At 42.5% G+C, this 18307-nt stretch overlaps 1 protein-coding gene across 1 annotated transcript in view; it reads left to right on the top strand.

Annotated features, from left to right (window-relative positions):
* The first annotated feature begins 664 nt into the window (after positions 1-664).
* The window catches only part of efcab6 (EF-hand calcium binding domain 6), a 31772-nt gene continuing 14129 nt past the window's right edge, over positions 665-18307 (top strand). Inside the window, exons 1-10 of the mRNA XM_034131269.1 lie at positions 665-812; positions 1088-1278; positions 4406-4495; positions 4611-4694; positions 14232-14368; positions 15170-15288; positions 15871-15998; positions 16404-16552; positions 16698-16799; positions 17776-17860. Of these exons, the coding sequence (XP_033987160.1) occupies positions 665-812; positions 1088-1278; positions 4406-4495; positions 4611-4694; positions 14232-14368; positions 15170-15288; positions 15871-15998; positions 16404-16552; positions 16698-16799; positions 17776-17860 (1233 nt within the window). The remainder of the gene's footprint in view (positions 813-1087; positions 1279-4405; positions 4496-4610; positions 4695-14231; positions 14369-15169; positions 15289-15870; positions 15999-16403; positions 16553-16697; positions 16800-17775; positions 17861-18307) is intronic.

The raw sequence follows: 18307 nt of genomic DNA, 5'->3' as shown, positions 1-18307 counted from the left end.
TTCCAAAAACCCACAACCCCTTGCGGCTGCTACTCTTAAAGTGACAGGCCAAGCCTGTAACAAATGACATCATATATTTTGTCTACAAAAAAACCACAGCAGTGTTATAGGCTACATATAACGTAATAGCAAATTACATAAAAGTAAAAAAGGGTAAAATACAGTTTTATATGTCGGATTAAATATGTGTTAAATACTCACACGTGTCACAAATACTCCATTGAGTACAATCAGTTAAGTAAGCATATGTACTTAGTAACTCTTCTACACAGTGTCTTTAGTTGTTTTCATTAAATATCTGTAATGCCATTGCACATTTTAAAGAAAAGTACACAATTAGTTTTTCGCATCCATGGTGATAGGTTTGACAATAGTGAGCTGTGGCAACAAAACAAGTCTGAATGGTTCAGTTAAATACAGTGTGACACACACACACACACACACACACACACACACACACACACACACACACACACACACACACACACACACACACACACACACACACACACACACACACACACACACACACACACACACACCACACACAGAGAGAAAGAGAGAGAGGTCATGTTCATGTGGTAGCAACCAGTCTCTAACCATTGTGGTTTAAGCCTCCTGTCCTGCTCCTGCCTATGTCCCACAATTACCAATTCCTCCTAGTATGACCAAGCTTCTGCCGCTTCATCCCGGACTGGGACAACTGGTCCTCGGTTCACAGTCCATATCTACTCTGAGAAATAACACACACTCCGTCACGAGAACAGATACAGGTGGGGGATACAGGAAGACACGGATACACACAAATGGAGGTAAGAGGTTCTTCCTTACTGTACTTCAACTAGCTCTCCTGTATTTTGTTCTTAGAGCATTATTATTATTTAATAGTTTTACATTTATCAATTAGGTCTTCTGCCCAATGATTATTGCCTGGCCTGGTGTTGAAATACTAAGACGTTTGCTTCCACTTGCTAATAAGCAAGAGTTGGTTATAACTAATGGCTTTTTAAAATAGATTCTCTATCTACATTTCCATAAAGTAGCTTAAAAGTGACATTCGATATTTATTCGATATCTGACCCCTCAGTGCATCCAGGCCAGCAGCTCGCCCTGGAGCGGGTTGAACCTCTTATCCACGGCAGACTGGCAAACATTAAGTCAGCCTTCATGGCAGTGGACGGTCATGGTACAGGGATGGTGAGCAGAGTGGAGTTCAGACGAGTCCTGAAGAGCCTGCTTCCTGTCAGTGATACCCAGCTCCTGACTGGCCTCAATGAGGTGAGGAGCTTTTTTCTACGTACATGTCCTGGCCGGGCATCCTGGAACCCATCGGTTATTGAAGATTTAGCCTAGAGGCAACTCCTTGGGTTTCAGACTTCCTGATCTGGATGCATGTGGTTGTTTGCAGTGTTATTAGCAACTTAAGATGCAATGCATTTTTTTATTTTGAGGGTTTGATTTAATTTTGCCTGCATAAAATGTATTTTAGATTTCTCTTAAATGCACCAAAAGCTATCATAAGCAAATGCACATTCAAACATAAGGCATTAAACAAACAAAAACAAGTGTTTTTCTTATTTATAATCTTCTTTTCAGTGGCACTCACACACACCTACCATTTACATTTCATTTCTATCTAAATTCTGAAAGTGTTTCCTGAGGAGTTTGTTTTTATATCCTTTGAAAGCCTGATTTATATTACATTTTATTCCTAAAAAAAAATGACAAAAATGTTTTTCTGTTGACAGTGTTTTCCGATTGATGGAGTACATTTTGGAGGTATCCAAATTTCTCTAATGTCGCCAGTTTGAGCTAATGGTATCTGGGCAAATGGGAGGCTCAAAAAGGCTGAGCCTACAAACTGTGTGTTGTTATGTGAGGTATCATCCAGAAGATGGCAGTAGAAGATTCTGTTTTATGTCTTCCAGGAATCTGACATTGACAAATGATGCTCCGTGGCCGTGGAGACTGGTCAGAGGAGAAGTGAATCTGGCAGCTGTTGAAGCACATGTTATTTGTTTGCACCTCTGTTGCATTGGCTGCTTTCAGTTTTTCCTTATGATGTAGTCCACTGATTTATTTTTTATATTTTATATCACATGCAGCTTGCAGATGTTTAGCCAAATGAAGGAATACATTAGAAAAAACCCTCTGGGCTACAATAGCTTGGTGATGTAGGATTTTAAAGTCGTCACTGCATCCATTAGGTCTAATGAGAATGTTGAGCGCTTGTATCCGGATGCTTCTCCTCTATGGCATTGATCAATCGAGCATGCATGTGTGTGTGGTGTGTTTGGGGTCCGTGCATGGCGGCGTAATTCCCCCTTTCCCTTTATCTTCATCTGTGTGCACGATGCCTCTGTCACTCCACGCTACGCCACTGTAATCGTCTCCACTGTTTCTCTTTGTTCCGTCTCAGCGCTCACGCCTGACAGTTTGACTGCCTGTCTTTCCCACACAGATTTCCTCCCATAATATCAGCACTTTGTGCTCCCCCCCAAACCCACCCCCCTTACAAAACCCCACTTCCTTCCTTCGCCCACCTCTCCCACTCACCGTCTTATTCATTAAAGACACTGTGCGGGTGCGAGTGTGTGCGACGTGGAGACTTGTCGAAAGTTTACTTTAAAGTACTATCACTGGAGTAGCAGCTGTTGTTCTGGTGACATTTTTATGTGGAAGTTGCTTTGTGCTTGGGGGAGCAAGGTGCCACAAGCAACCCGACAACACCACCCCCACTCTTCTCTTCTTTTTCCATTCTTTATTTATCTACATGGTCTCATCACACCCTTTTTTGGTTTTAATATTGATCACTTATTAAATACGCAATAGATAGGCGTGTAAATGAAAAGTCACTTGAATAATTACAGATTAATGGGGAGGAGGGCGGGTCGATGACAAAAAGACAATCATTTCTGACAAATCGGATGATAAAGAAGAAGCCGGTGACAGGCAGCCATACTCATGAGAGAAAAAGACAGAAATACCCTGCATCACCAGAGCTCAAGATCAGTGTCCTTGCTTGCTTAAATCTCTCTTTTTGAGACTGTCAACATAACTGACGAGTACAACACAGAATCATACAGATATACACACCTGTGTCGTCTCTGCAGACCATGCGTTGGAGAGTATAATGATACTTTTCAGGTTCATATTTGTATTTTGTGTCTCTACTGTGACATGTTTACATGCTTAATGTTCAAAAAGGTCTTTATTTTTTATCATACTGCCTGTGCTGCAGCACCTCTTTTAACCCTCTGTCTGTAACAAGAGCCCAGTCTGCTCTGATTGGTCAGGTCGTTAGCTCTGTTTTGACTGGTCAACCGCTTAGAGATGTCCCGCTCCTCAGCCTCCATCACGTACAATGTGTTGGAGCGCTAGCTAATAGAAGTGCAAGTGTTTGATGTCAATATGTTACAGAAGTTAAAAAATAGGTGTTTCAGGTGGTTTGGAGTGTGCTGGAAACCCCCTCTGCAGGGAACTTTGGGATTTTAGCCTTTGCAGACCATTTACATTCACAATAAACTATATAACACACTACAGGAAAGGGAAAACCCCAAAAAGCATAATAGGACCACTTTAACAATTTATTTTATTTTATGCAAAGCTGATGCCATTCAGGCATCTCCACGTCTTATGGCCCCTGCCCTCCAAACCATCAGTCACTGACCTCTGTCTCACCTTCAGCCTCAAACTGAACTGCAGGTGTAACAACGCTGTCACAGGTATATAGAGCATGGAGAGCCTGGGGGGTGGGAGGTGTGTATTACGCTCTGTGGCTGCTGATAGTAGTGATAATTGGATGGTGTGGTGTCTATAATAAGACTCAATGCCAGGAGCTCGGCTGGGGACCACTGCACTGGATTACACCATGGAAGGATGTAGGGCAGGGCAACAGGGACTGTACTTTGATTATGAGCCACTAAAATAGGTATACATGTGTGCGTGCCAAGTATTTGTCTGCTTGATTAAATGTGTGTGCGGAAAAACTAGTTCTCGGATTTGGTGTGTTTGGGTATGTGCCAACTTTTTTTTAACCAGTTTTAAGTGTGTGTCACCATGCGTGTACAGTATGTGTGTAAAACAGCACAAGGTCAGAACAAAAGCTTGCGGATGCATTTCCCAGGTGTGCCCCGTTCCAGTGAAAAGACACCTAGTGTATTCCCCAAACAGCTTCGTCCTGAAAATTACTGCTCAACCCACCTGACGCCAGCCAGCCACATCACCACGCTGCTCTTACTGTCTCCACGGAGACTACATTATATGTGCTATTATCACAGACGCAGAAAGTGAAAAGTTTGGAGTTGGCTTTAGTTGTTGGATGTTGCCTGCTTTTCATCATCATCACCGCCATTGTGTTTTGAGTATGTGGCACCACTTGTTTACGTGTTTATGTCTGCTGCAGGTGTGGGAGAGGAGCAGTGGAACAGTGGACTACATGCAGTTTCTGAGGAGGTTCAGCCGAGCTCCCACGGCCCACAGAGCCTGCAGCAGTGCCAGGTACACACACACTTATCTTCTCCGGCACAGCAGACATTTTCCAAAACAAAGAAATATCGTGCTGCTTCTGCATTTAGAGGCGTTTGGTGGCATCAGTTTAACATGAATTAACTGAATTGTCTGTTTCTCTCAGGCGTTGTCCACAGAACACTCCCATGTCCCTTTTTGAAATACAGAAGCATCTCAAAGATAAGGTGAGTTTCCCTCCAACCACATAAATGTTTGACCTGTTCGTTATTGCATCATGGGTTTTGTAGTGCAGAGGCAAAAGCACAAAATGGAATGAACAAAAATATATTTGGTCTGTTTTCTTTACCTTTTGTTATGGATCAATGTGGGATGGACCCATATAAAGCTTTTTAAAGAACTGAAAAGGCTAAAACCCCAAAGTTCACTCTTCCCCCTGCCTGAAAAGCCTTGATTGGACTCCTTTGTTTACTTCCGTATCATAGCGACATCACAAAGTCACACTCGCGCTTCTATTGGCTAGCGCTCAAAATCTTTGTACGGCTTTAATATAGCCAACCGGTATTGTCTGCATTGATTCATCACAAAACGCAAAGAAAACAGAGAGCTCTTAAAGGTCCCATATCATGCTTTTCAGGTTATTACCCGTCCCCTTGTGTGTTATGTAGCTTTTTATGCATGTAAACGGTCTGCAGAGTCACAAACCCTCAAAGTACACCCTGTAGCGAGTAAAACTCTAACATGGAAAATACCTGTCTATGCTGCCCCAGAACGCCTCGTTGGAGATTTCTCTTTTTCCATTGTTTACTTCTTGGGTATAGTGACGTATTTGGGTATAGTGACGTAACGTAACGTAACGGCTCCGCAGATTGGTCCAAATGGACCAATCCGTGGACTTCCTCACACACACACACTCGGCGGGACGTTGCGAGGCTCGCTGCTGCGAGGAGCGGGACACTGTGAGCTGGCTCACTGGTGTGGGGTCGGCGAGACAGCGAGACACCGCGGAACTCAGCCTGAGCACACACACAAACTCCCAGCCAGGCTGCGGGTGTGTGTGTGTGTGTGTGTGTGTGCCCAGGCTGAGTTCCGCGGTGTCTCGCTGTCTCGCAGACGGCCACTGGGCTCACAGGGAGGGGGGGGGGGGGCAGGAGCTCCAACAAGCCGTTTAGGACAGAGAGTGAATACACATACTATACAGAGATGCTGTATGAGAAACCAATGTGAGTTTGGAAAATTGCACAGTATAAATCTATTTTAGTATACCTCAACAATGGAATTATGATCAGTAGAAATGGCCATGACATGGGACCTTTAATGTCCATTGTTTATTTAAAAAACCTGTATGGTGCATTTGTCCATCAAAATGTAAAAATCTGCAGGAGGGTGCAGACTTAGCTAATGCTAATTACTTGAAAATAGGTCGGAGAGAAACGGCATTATAACGTCACACGCTGGTGACACGCATGCATCATATCCTAAAAGCAACCAATTCATGGGGTTAGAGTGATTTCTTGCTTTAACATCCATTAATGCTGCAAAGTCACACTTCCACTTTAAAAAACAAATGAATGAAATATAAACACAGACATTACTCACACTTTATCCTCAGTGCGTGTGTGTGTGTGTGTGTGAGGAGGTGATTCACGTTGCAGCAGCAGTGTTTATTGGGCCATCTCTTGCAGAATTCAGGCTCTACGTAGGAAGCATGACAGAATTGACTCAGAATTTGTGCTGCCTGTGTTCCACATAATAAACCAGGCTGAGGATGTTGTGTGAAATGCAGAAAATGTACCATATCCCATCAGTGGATAAAAAAAAAAGCCTGAGGGATATCAGAGCTTTCCTAATCCTTACGGCAGACGTATTTATGTGTGTGTGTTTGACTATGTTGGCTCTATTCAGGAGAAGAATCTCTCTCAGCCCACATCCTTCAGCAACACAAAACATGTATTTGTGGTCCATCCATATCTTCCTCTTTTTGCATCATGCCATTCTTTCAGTGCATATGCTTTTTTTTTTTTTGCACTTCTCTTATCAGTCAACCGGATTTGACAAAAATATGAAGCTAGTCAGGGCTATGAAACAAGACAGCACTGTGTCAAAGTAACCCACACAAACAAATCAACCCTGTCAGGGTATTTCATTTAATAAAAGCAACTCATTGGAGTACACGTCAAACCATTTTTATGCGTTCAAGATATTCTGTCTTCCAGTTTTTCTAGGCAAGTTTATTTGCATAGTGCCTTTCATTAATTCAAAATGCTTTACATGTGAAAGAAAAACAAAGCCGGATAAAATAAGATTTGAAAATAATATGAAATAAAAGATAGCAATATGATAAAATGGAATAAAACATGAAATGACTGCAGTTGCGTGCAGAGCACTATATGCAGAATAGTCCCAACTTTGATGTGGTGAAAGGCAATACAAAATTGTTGTTAGCCCACCAACAGAGAACCTTATGTTGTTTGAATGCAGCGCTGGTTCTTTTTACTTTTTGGTGGTAATTTTTGTTTTCATTGAATACAACAGTGAAGATATGATGAGAGGGAAAGATTGTACATTTTGTTAGTTCTGGAATGTATTGGAGAATCAACTGAGGGAAAGTTGTCAACAACACTTTTTACAATATTAATAATTCAACCAATTAATTGAAAACCCCAAAAAGCATAATAGGGAACCCTTAAAAGTGATCACTCCCCCATGACCTGTGTGCAGAATAAAATCACAACATGGACAATATATGTGACAACAATGATTATGTTACTCCTTTTTCTCGCTAGCAGGTCTACTAGGCCTAAATAATAAAAAATCTCCAACAATAACTGTTAGGTTTTGCTTTCGTCAATAAACTCATTAATCTCCCATTGACGGCCACCATAGCATCACCTGTGGTTGCTAGGCTACTTGCGCCGCAGCTGTAAAGCCTCCAAACCTAAACTTCTTCCTTCCACCCAAACAAATGCCAGTCATTTCTAAATCCATCTTCAGAAAGGCTCTGCGTCTGACGAAGATGATGGCTTCTGTTGTCAAGGCAACATGATGAAGATGTTAGCCCACCTTAGGTAGCGACCCCTCCCAGGGACAAAAAGAGAGAAAGTTGTGATGAATAAATCAGATATTCCGAGGACTGTTTACTGAACAAACAACAAAGCCACCGGGGAATCCCTCTCCTTCTCTCAACACAGTTTTGGTGACTTTGATCTCTGTCAAAATTGTTTGTCAATTACTGTAATAAGTGTGAGTCTATGTGCGTGTGTGTGTGTGTGTGGTCACTGTCTGGTGACTCGTCTCGGAGGACCAGCTGGGCCTGATAATGAGTGATGCACACACACATATGATGAAGTACCAGTCACAGCTGTTTACCCCGTGTGCTCGCCTCACTTATCAATATTCAATTAAGATCACTGCACACACACACACACACACACACACACACACACACACACACACACACACACACACACACACACACACACACACACACACACACACACACACACACACACACACACACACACACACACACACACACACACACACACACACACACACACACACACACACACACACAAAATGAAGTAGCCCTCCAAGGGTGGAATGAAGGATGTTTCTCAACTGTTTATTATCTCCATCTGTGTCTTGCTCCAAAGTTACATCTGAAAAAACACAGGACAATGCACAGTGATCAGCAATCTATTTTGAAACATCATCCGGATTGATAAGGTTTTCTAAACTTCAATTTATCTTTGCATGTTATTTTCCCATTAGCGGAGTCTTTGCCTGTGCCATGTTGGTGTTGTGTGCAAATAAACACCATCACCCTGTGACACATGCTCATTTTCAGTTCAAAATGAGTTTTACATTTAGATACCAAATAAATTCATGTAGCTGAGGGGTCAAGATGCTCCCCATGAACTGCAAGACACCTCTGTTGTAACACTTTCTCACACATTTAACTATAGTGTAAACAATCCCATCACTTTTAAAATAGAGTTGCCCTCTAACAACTCATCTAAATGAACAATGTTCCTTGTTATAATTAAAGTTAAACACTTGGATAAAGACCAATATTTCTTTAGACTGATTGGATTTTTGGTTTAACTAATACAGTCGCTGTTTTATGGATGGATGAGTGTGTTACTTCTGTCATTTGAATCCCATCTTGAGGAATTATAACTAATCTTTGTCTGCGTGCCTGTCTGAATCTGCCACGTTGTGAAATACAGCGTTAAATGCCCTCTCAGTTGTTTTAATACCCGCTCGTTTTACAAGCTATTGAAACCTGGACTGTATGAACCCGCTGAGGGGTCAAAACCCTGGAGATTGTCAGACTAAAACCTTGAGATTGAAATATAGCGATGGACACAGGTTTAGCTCATATAACACTGTGACCAATGTTCTCTCGATATGGTCACTCCACATTTCCTTGTTGGTTCTCACCATTATCCATGGTTGCAGAGCTGCAGAACATTCATGGAGACTGTCCAAAAAAAACGACAGCCGGGGGCCGTTTCTCAATCTCGAGTAAAGCTGCTTCAGAGCCACTATTTCAAGCATACTACGTCATCGAGTGCCGCCGACGTACTGTTCCAATGTCCAGCATACTTGGAATTCTACCGAGCCCGGCGTACTTCGTTTGGAGAAATTTCGAGGCTGCACATGTGTAGACTCCGCGGTCTTAAAATCCCCACAATGCTTTGCGCACGGACCAATTTCCCCAAATCTGTGGCGGAAAATGTAAGGCGGGGCCTCTCATATGACGCACACCTGCACACTTGCTCGCCTGTTCCACTCTTCGTTTTCCGAATGCCAGGAAGTATTCTTGCCTCGCTTCTGAAGCCAGATGCTCGGCAGACATGTGCTACCAAGCAAGCGTACTCGAGATTGAGAAACACCCTCGGTCTGTCTCAGCAAGTGCTCCACAACAAAGCCTGTTTAATTGACTCTTAATGCTTTTAAATGGGTTACATGTTCACAAGAATAGTCAATATGAATACCATCCTCTTGTGGTATTCACAGCCTTGGAAGAGGTACAGTAATTGAAACGTTAAATGTTTGCTGACATTTGCAATAGTTGAGAAAGCTTCATTTTTCAGTGAGTGAATATATTGTAATTTTATTCATATTGATTCTTAATTCATACATTTCATTTTCAAGTCTTAGGTGGATATTCCCAACAAACTCCTCTTTTATACGTGAGACGATCACAAGCTTGCTACATCATTACAGTTAGCTTCTAGATGGTGACATTTTGGTCAATGTGCTTTTTAGCAATACAAAATGACTGCAAACATAAAATATCTTAGCAAAAGCAAATAATGACAACCTTAACCACACAAACGGCAAGCATACTATGTACATACCGTGTTTTTTGGAAAAAGCCACGCCATAACTTACATTTAAAAGACCAAAGTGAGACGACAAAAAAAAAACAAGCCAGTGACATCAACTGTGTGCTAATTCTGTTAGCTGTTAGCCACACACAAAAGCCAAATCACCATTACAATTGCCATTACAAACCAGTTAATGGGTAATGATGATGCAATGGTGGTGTAAAGCAGTCAATAATATATATTTTTGAAAACACAAGCACTGGAGGTCGTAAGACAGAAGCACACACACTCAAGCACATGCACACATTCACGCCTATACAAACGACTCCGGTGGTGGTGATAGTGATGGAATTGGTCACCCCAGGAAAAATAGCAATCTTTATTTTTTAACTAAGAAAGTCTCTCTTGTTGTCACTCTCACAAGCAGTTCCTGAGTGCACCAACACAGCAGCAGGACTCTTCCCATAATGGGATTCCCTGGGGTAAATCTTCATCAAATTGGGGACTGTGGTCTAATCTGCATCTATTTCTGGAGCCCAGTAATCCTGGGAAGCCCACTTGTCGACCCTCCATGTTGTTTAGGTTATGCAGTGCCTTTGTTATACCAATGTTTGGATAGTGAGCGACAGCAGCAGAATGGTCCCAGAGCCCCTTATTATCCCTCTGAGCTCCACTTTAATGCTGCCTCACTCTGGAGCCCAACCAGAGAGAAATTAGCCCTCTAATTGACATACAAAAGAAAGTTCATCTCTGCGCTCTCCTATGATCGCTGTCTGATCTCCTCTTGCCTTTTCTCCTCTCTTTTGCTCCCTGAACTGTTTTTCATCCTCCGCACCCGTTAGTGATCTGACTGCCTCCCTTCATTCCCCTCCAACTTTTCCTCTCTCCCATCTCTCCCTCTTTCATCCCTCCTCTTCAGAGAGCTGCCTTTTCCCTCTGCTTGTCTTCTTCCCATAATTCATAGTGACAGGAAAGGTTAGAGCAAGTACGGCAGACAGAGAGAGAGTCTTTTAAAGCCGTGTCGTTACACAGTTTACAAGTTGCAGCAGTTTGCTTTAGCAGGAGTGTAGGTTTCTTTATTTATTTTTATGAGTAGAAAATACATTTTTATGACCCATTTTATCTTCCGTAAAAGCTCAAATCAAACAGTATCTCCTAATACAAACATGCAGGTGAGGGGTATTCTGGAGCTACAAACACCATACTAGACATTAATCATTATATTTAAGCATGTCCAGCTGAGAGGGTATCATGCTTAGCAATGTATAGAAGACATTGACCGGTATTTAAATAGGTCAGCTTAATTGGGCAAACCAGTTTAGCATTCTGGTTATGTCATATGAACACAATTTGTTCATTTCACTTCATCTCATCATATCATCATATTGAGCTTATGCTATCACGGAAGGCAGGGCAGCGTTGACCCAAACGCAAGAGGGAGAAACTTAGAACAGCAAATGTCTTTCATTGAAGATGATCCAAACAGGGCAAAACAGAACAGAACTAATGATGAACGACACACAAGGATCCGACAAAACTAACCGGAAAACCTACACTTAAATTCAAACAGAACTAATTAACGAAAGACAAGAAGCTGGAGAGGGCTGCAGGGTGATACACTATTTATTTTAGTTTTCTTAAAGTCATATCAATGTTCATTAACACAAACACAGGAGTATGCTGGATAATGTATTGATAGTGCACGCTTGTGAACTGGTTTCTATTAAAAAATAGTCCCTATAGAAATGTTCTGTGGAGATACTGTTGTTGAAATGTTGCTGTTGAATTATTTAAATGCAATATTTAAAAGTTGTCAGCGCCAGAAATGAAATGAAATGACATTCATCTCCATCGTATAAGGATGGGGACAGATCGTCGGACCAGATAAACTCTTTGCATGGCTAGATACCGCTAGAGGTCAGGTAGAGAATATGTTGCTGTACTTGTGAACTGACCCATGAGAACACAGACTATCAGACCTGACTCCGGGTCGTTGCTGTTGAGATGATACGCTCAGTTGAGAGGGTAACAAGCAGACATCGAGGAAAGACGGGCATGAACACGCAGGGCTCGCTGGATTAGCATATAACAGGCCGGTAAACAAAAACAACAGAGCTTTCCTTAATTAAGGACCATGGGGCTGGGTGGGCAGACGGATGGGCGAGGGCTGCTGAGACACTCTGAGAGCGGCACAGCGCCAGGCCTCCAACCACGCCAACCCGAACACAGCTGCCTAATGGAGCGCTGGCACTGCCGAAGGACTGGGGAGTAAAGGGAGAAGGGAGGGAAAAAAGAGAATAAATAGTCAAGATAAAAAATAGATAATCAATGAATCTGTAGGGGAACAAAAGGGAAGAGGGCTGAAGACAAAAGGGGACGGAAAAAAAGAGTAACAAAGTTTGCGAGGGGAATTGAGAAGAGATGAAAACAAAGACAGATAAAAGGGGAGAGGGGGGAGTGTGTGTGCACAGGGAGAGAGATGAGATGAAGATGGAGATGGAGATGGAGATTGGATGATATCCCTCTGTCTCTGTTCATTAATACCGTATGATCTCCTCTCTCCCTCCTTTGTGATTTTAACACATTTATAATTAGCACAGAATCCTCTAAGTTGGAGCGGGAGGGAGGTAGATCAGGCGGGGGATGAGAATCATATTTATATCTGTCTTTAATAAATTCACTTTCATTTTGATCTTTTTTTAAAACGCACGGGCTGCCATGGAGCGTCTCTGTTCTTTCCCCCTGACTCCGGCAGCATGAAAGATGGTGTAAACGCAATTGTTATGCTTGTAAAGGAAGCTTAAATGGTATAGCTAAAGTTGTTAGATTACAAAAAAGGGGCCGTTTTTAAAGTGTTATTGCTGTAAAAAAAACAAAAAACTGCATGACCACGTAGAAATCTGGAATTTTGGAACACTTCATTTCAGAGGTCAGCATCTTGTATATTTTTGCTTGACTTTACTCCATCTGCTCTATTTTGTGTCTTCATGGAGACAATGTCAGTGTAGCAGCACGAGGGAGGCTCTCCACGCCTTTCACTGAGAGACTTGGCAGCTCGTCTAATCAGAGTGCAATTAGTCGGAGACTTCTCTGGGCGACAGAAGACTCTGATTACCCAAGAGTCACTGGGGGTATATTTAGTATCTCTGCTCTTGTTCCTCCGTGGTTAAGTGCGGCGCCCCGGAGCTACAGAGAGAGCTGGTGCATTGGGGAAGATATTGGAAGGCGGGACGGGCTGAACTTGGCTGGGGCGCTCACTCAGAGTTGCTGCAACTGAGCTCTAAAACAACGTTAACCTGATCCAAACCCTCAACCAGAGTGTGAGGCTGTTCCAAAATACACATTTATATAATGTCTTTGGGCCTGTGGCTCCTCAGTGCTCTGCTGCTCTGATTGTGAGAGCACGTTGTGTTAGTCAGAGCCATCCTTGTATATTGGTTTGCCTCTAAGATGAGGACAATATTGCAATATTCCCTTTATTAAATGCAGCCTGGTATCCCAGGAATTGATATACACTTTGGATGCTCATTTGCATCCAATGTCAGTGTTTACAAATTCCTGAAGTCGTGTGTCCTTTTCAGATCAAGTAAAGGTAGCAGTAAGGGTGACGGTGGCACATGGCAATGACGTGTGTCAGACTTTCATGCAGAAAACTAGAGTTTGGTTCCAGCTACAGACCTGCAGTTACCATTTGCTTTTTATTAAATGTAAACATATTCCCTAAAATTACTAGTACCGTAGTTACCACGTTTATTGGTGAAAGGCAACATTTAAAAGTGTCATTTACTATTGTGAGGAGACTTTGAAAAAGCAACTTAATCAACCGTGTAACCTGACGTCCTCCCCAAATTCTCATTAGCCCAGTAATTAATGAGCTGTCAGGTTGTCATGTGAATTTGATCATGACACACTTTTGCAATATACTATATTGTCACCAGCATAGATGTAATTGTGTCTATGGAAACCATGATTTACTTAAAGGGGCCTTATTATGCTTTTTGGGTTATCCCTTTCCTGTAGTGTTTTCTATAGGTTTTTCAGAGGATTACCAGGAAGTATATCTCCCAATTTCAGCCATGAAACACAGGAGCACATTTAAAGCATCTGTTAGTCTCTGCTTTACTCACCCATAATCTTCCTCGGTGCCCTCCCTCCTCCTCCTCCTCTTCTTTCTATTTCATCTGTCCACCAGCCATCCTTGCCCCTTCTCTTTGCTCTCTCCCACCTCCGCAGTTGTCAGCACTGTGGGGAATAGACCCGGGCTTCCACAGATCAAGGCATGCGTGTCAATAACCATGTTCACAGAGATGAAAGCTCCGGCGAGCCGAGTCTCACAAGTCGCTCGGGTTCAGCAGTTCACAGGCGCTGCTGAGCTGTAGTGTTGCTGTTGCTGTTGCTGTCAATCACTGTGTGTGAACCCCACAGATTGGAGGCAACCTGGCGACCCTGATCAGAGTGTTTAGCCTGTTTGACTGCAAGCGAGAAGGACACATCCAGCAGCACGAGTTCCGCCGCATCCTGGACAACTACGGCATCCACCTGACAGACAAGGAGTTTCAGAGGTGGGGGTTTATGGCATACATCTGAGTTAGACACAACTGATCCCACATCTAATCTGTGCAGCCACAAGCATTGGCCCACACACACGTCAAACACTGCTAAATTAGCTGGGACCAACATTAAGGTAGTCAGCATCACTTCCTGTCCCAGAAATCATACATAAAACTAATAAACTAACGCTTCATTACTGAGTCTACATCCCACATGAGAAGTGTTTTCAGCCATTGGTTCATAATAATCTAGGTCTTATTTTTGTATTTTTCTCATTTATTCTTATCAGAATTAGTCACATTGTGTCCTTATCATGAGAATTGCTAAGATCTTGGAAGACATTGCTAAAAAGAAAAAGATTAAATAACAAACAAACATTGTTATCCAATTAGCACAGGCCCAGCTATTTCCATTGCCTTTCATTCGTACCATTTCCTGTTTGTCGGCTAGAACGAGATGACTAGCGCTAACTTAGCGGTCAGCCTTTGTCTCAGGATGAGAGACAGCTAATTGACTTTTAATACTTTAGGCCCTGCAGTCAAATCCACTCCAGACACCCTCCTCAACTTTTTTGACGTGGCTCTAGAGGATTGCGCGTGACAGGTTCATTTTCAATGGCTTTAATTGGTTTTAGCGCACATGACTCTCTCTCTTCAGACACACATGCTCACATTGAAGCACACACCCTTGCTCTGTCTGCGTGTTGGAAGATATCAAGCTAGGCATAAATCCTGACCTCTTTTCTCATCTCACAATTTTTTTTTGCCTACTGTAAACATGAACAACTTAGCTCCTCCTTGCATTCTTCCTAGGCTTCGGAATCACTACAGTCCCAATAACAACTCCACAATTTCCTACGAACTGTTCCTGGACAAGCTAGGCTTTGGTGACAGCTGTAACTTCAAGATTGCTCCAGTCTGCACTAAGATAGGTATGAACACACCGATTCTGATTACATCCATCTTAATTTCCAGTGAATGGACACGGTAAAAAATGAGATAGTAAGGAAAAAACAGGAAAATTAGGAGATGGAATAACCTGGGTTTAGCTTAGCTTGGCTGCACTTACAATCTAACACTTTCTTTCCAATGGGGTTGAGTGTTTTTCTGTCATGTGTCATACTGGCCCCAGTGACATGAATAAAAACACAACAATTTAAAGAAAAATGTATCTAAGTTCATGGGCGCTACCAGCCACACAAGTAAATACAATTCAGCCATAGGGCAGCAACAGGTCCAAGCGTTTTATCCAATGGCTGTGCTAGAGAACAAATCAGTGGATCAAGATCATTACAAAGTCATTTGAAGTCATCCTCAATGGGTACCCAATTTAACAGAATCCATCCTGTAGCTTTTCAGATATTTAAATTCTGATCCAAAGAGGTGGACTAGTGGAACAACGAGTGCTCGTTACTACCTTCACATATTAAACTGGAAATCTAGTCTCGAACTATCTTTGCCATAATTGCAAGAAAATACTTAATGCAAGAGTTCACATTGAGATTGTGTTATAGAAGTGCCCAGCCGAGGGACAACTCCACCTGAGAGAGTCAACCAGGAGAAGCTGAGACCAGAGTATCTCTCCAGTCTGGGTGATGCTCCGTTGAGACACACGAAGCTGCAGACTCTCTTCTACGACAAGGTACGGACTTAATTAAATTACTTTGTGTGTTATGTTCCTCCTGTTTGTCACCATCTGGCCTTCATCCCTGCATTATCCTCTTTTAAGACGGAGGGCTAAATTGTCTCTAAGTGGCACGTCTGGATGCAAACGGCAGAGGGAACACCTCTAATTAAAATGTTTGCCCAGAGAAATCAGTTCCTGAGTTAGTGTGTTAATCACGGCTAATTTGCGGCAAAGGCGGCCGGATCGAGGACGGCTCTTCTCTCTCGTTCTAGAGCCGCACTGGGATGTTCTCCATGGCAACCGGAATCAGAGATGACTCACTTCCTGTCATTATTGAGGAGAGAAAACCAGATCAAGAGAGAGGGGGCGGCCTCTAAAATATGAATGCTTGTACCTCAGTGTGTTCTTCTTCCTCATCAGATGTGCATGAACTCAACCCAGGTGTGGCAAGCGCTGCAGGCCTTTGACTCCACCCGCTCTGGCCTGGTAGCACAAGATGTCCTCAGGGCCATTCTCAGCAGCTTTATATTTCCCATGAACCCTCACTCCTTCCAGAAACTGACCAGCCAGTAAGGAAAGACATATTTTATTTATCTCTCTTTCTACTTTGCCTCAACCTTCCCGTTCTTCACTCTTTTAATCTTTAAATCTAGCTCTCATCTATTCTGTGTTATATATTTTTCATACATGTGTATTGATTTTGTGTGTTTGCAGTTATGGTGTGAGCGCAACAGGGCCAGTGCGATGGAAACACTTATTGGGCCACTTCATGAGCCCGGTTAAAGTAGAGGGGGACACAAATCTTCTCACCAAAAGGTCAGTTTGGACTTTTTACACAGGGAACCTACACATATGCTGAGGTTTGACATGTTGTTAACAGGTCTCCTATTTTTCATGTTGAGTTTGTTCTGATTTAAAATGTGCTGCAGAACAGAAAGACCATTGTCTGCATTTTCCAGCCATCTGTTGCTACATATTTTTCCTTTTTACTTCTCATTTCCCCTCATAATAGAATTGGAATACATATAATGTCTTCTCTCTGTTCTCACTGAATATGCAATCATCTTGGCCTTAACCCTAACCCTAGTCAAATTCAGAATTGCCCTATATCAGGGGTGCCATATCCGTCCCGCCAGCTCATTTTAAGTGTCCCGCGAGAGCTCTAAAGAACATGATTTACTTATCATAGAATTATATCCCGCTTTACATAGATGATATGTCCCACAATGCATCACATTTTGTGATCTCCCACCATACTTCTTCCTTAAAATAAGAGACATGAGTGACAGGCTGATAGTAAAACGGCAAGATTTCATCTGTTCTCAAAAAGAAGGTTGACACCCCTACCCTATATAAACATAAATCCTAAGGATAACAGTACATCAGCCTTTTTACAGTGTGATTGCTACTCTTTAGTTTTTCTTTTGGATTTGGATTTTTATTACAACTTCAAAGCTCTCACAGCTGTTCAGAAGTGCCTTTTTCAACCCATCAGACACAAGAATGATGCAACCAATTGCACTCTTCATCCAGATCCCCCATCTATAGTTACAGCTTCCACTGTAACTGTGACAGAAGATCTCAAGAGACCTTTTAAGCTCTTCAGCTGGCACATTTCCAGATCCTTTTACGCTTTAAACCTTCTCAAACAGTTAACAGTGAAGGTTCTTTCGAAAGATATTCACCAATGCTTGAGGTAATGGCAGGTTGAAGCAACGGTTACTGGTCAAAGAGATGTTGAAAATGATAAGAAACATATATATGCACTCTGATATGTCATCTCCTCTCTCAGGGCTTCAGAGCCGCCTGTTCCAGAAAAAGACAACTTCCAGGACATTAACCCTCGACTGAAAGAGATGTTCCACCTGCTAGACATGGTAGGAGTCAGGACTCGGGAAGTAAATAATAAGGAGTAAAGGGAAACCAACTTGTACACCCTGAACATTCTTTCAATCCTCTACCTTATTTAAAACGCACACAGCAAAAATCTTTGTACCAGAGAAGACAGAAGTGATTGTGATCAGACAGGACACAGGGGAGTAATCTCAGCAGATTGCTAAGAGACAAAAGGCACATGCTCAGGTGTATGCTTTAAATATAAATGCCAGACAGCTTTACAGATGAGCCAATCATCATCCGCAGCTTTTTGATGGCCATAAACATGATTAGATGATTGCATATGGCCACTGGTTAGCCACTCAGTCACTAGCCATATGTTCGTCTGACAGCCATCCCCTTCAACACGCCTCCGCATTCAGTTCTGCCTCTTTAATTTCAAATCAGTCTACTTCAGCTGGATGAAACTTTGGAGTTTGACTAAACTT

Source organism: Trematomus bernacchii, unplaced genomic scaffold (genome assembly GCF_902827165.1).
Source record: "Trematomus bernacchii unplaced genomic scaffold, fTreBer1.1, whole genome shotgun sequence".
In the NCBI taxonomy this organism is placed as follows: Eukaryota; Metazoa; Chordata; class Actinopteri; order Perciformes; family Nototheniidae; genus Trematomus; species Trematomus bernacchii.
Note: the sequence above shows the minus strand (reverse complement) of the source record. Positions and strands in the feature narration are given on the sequence as shown.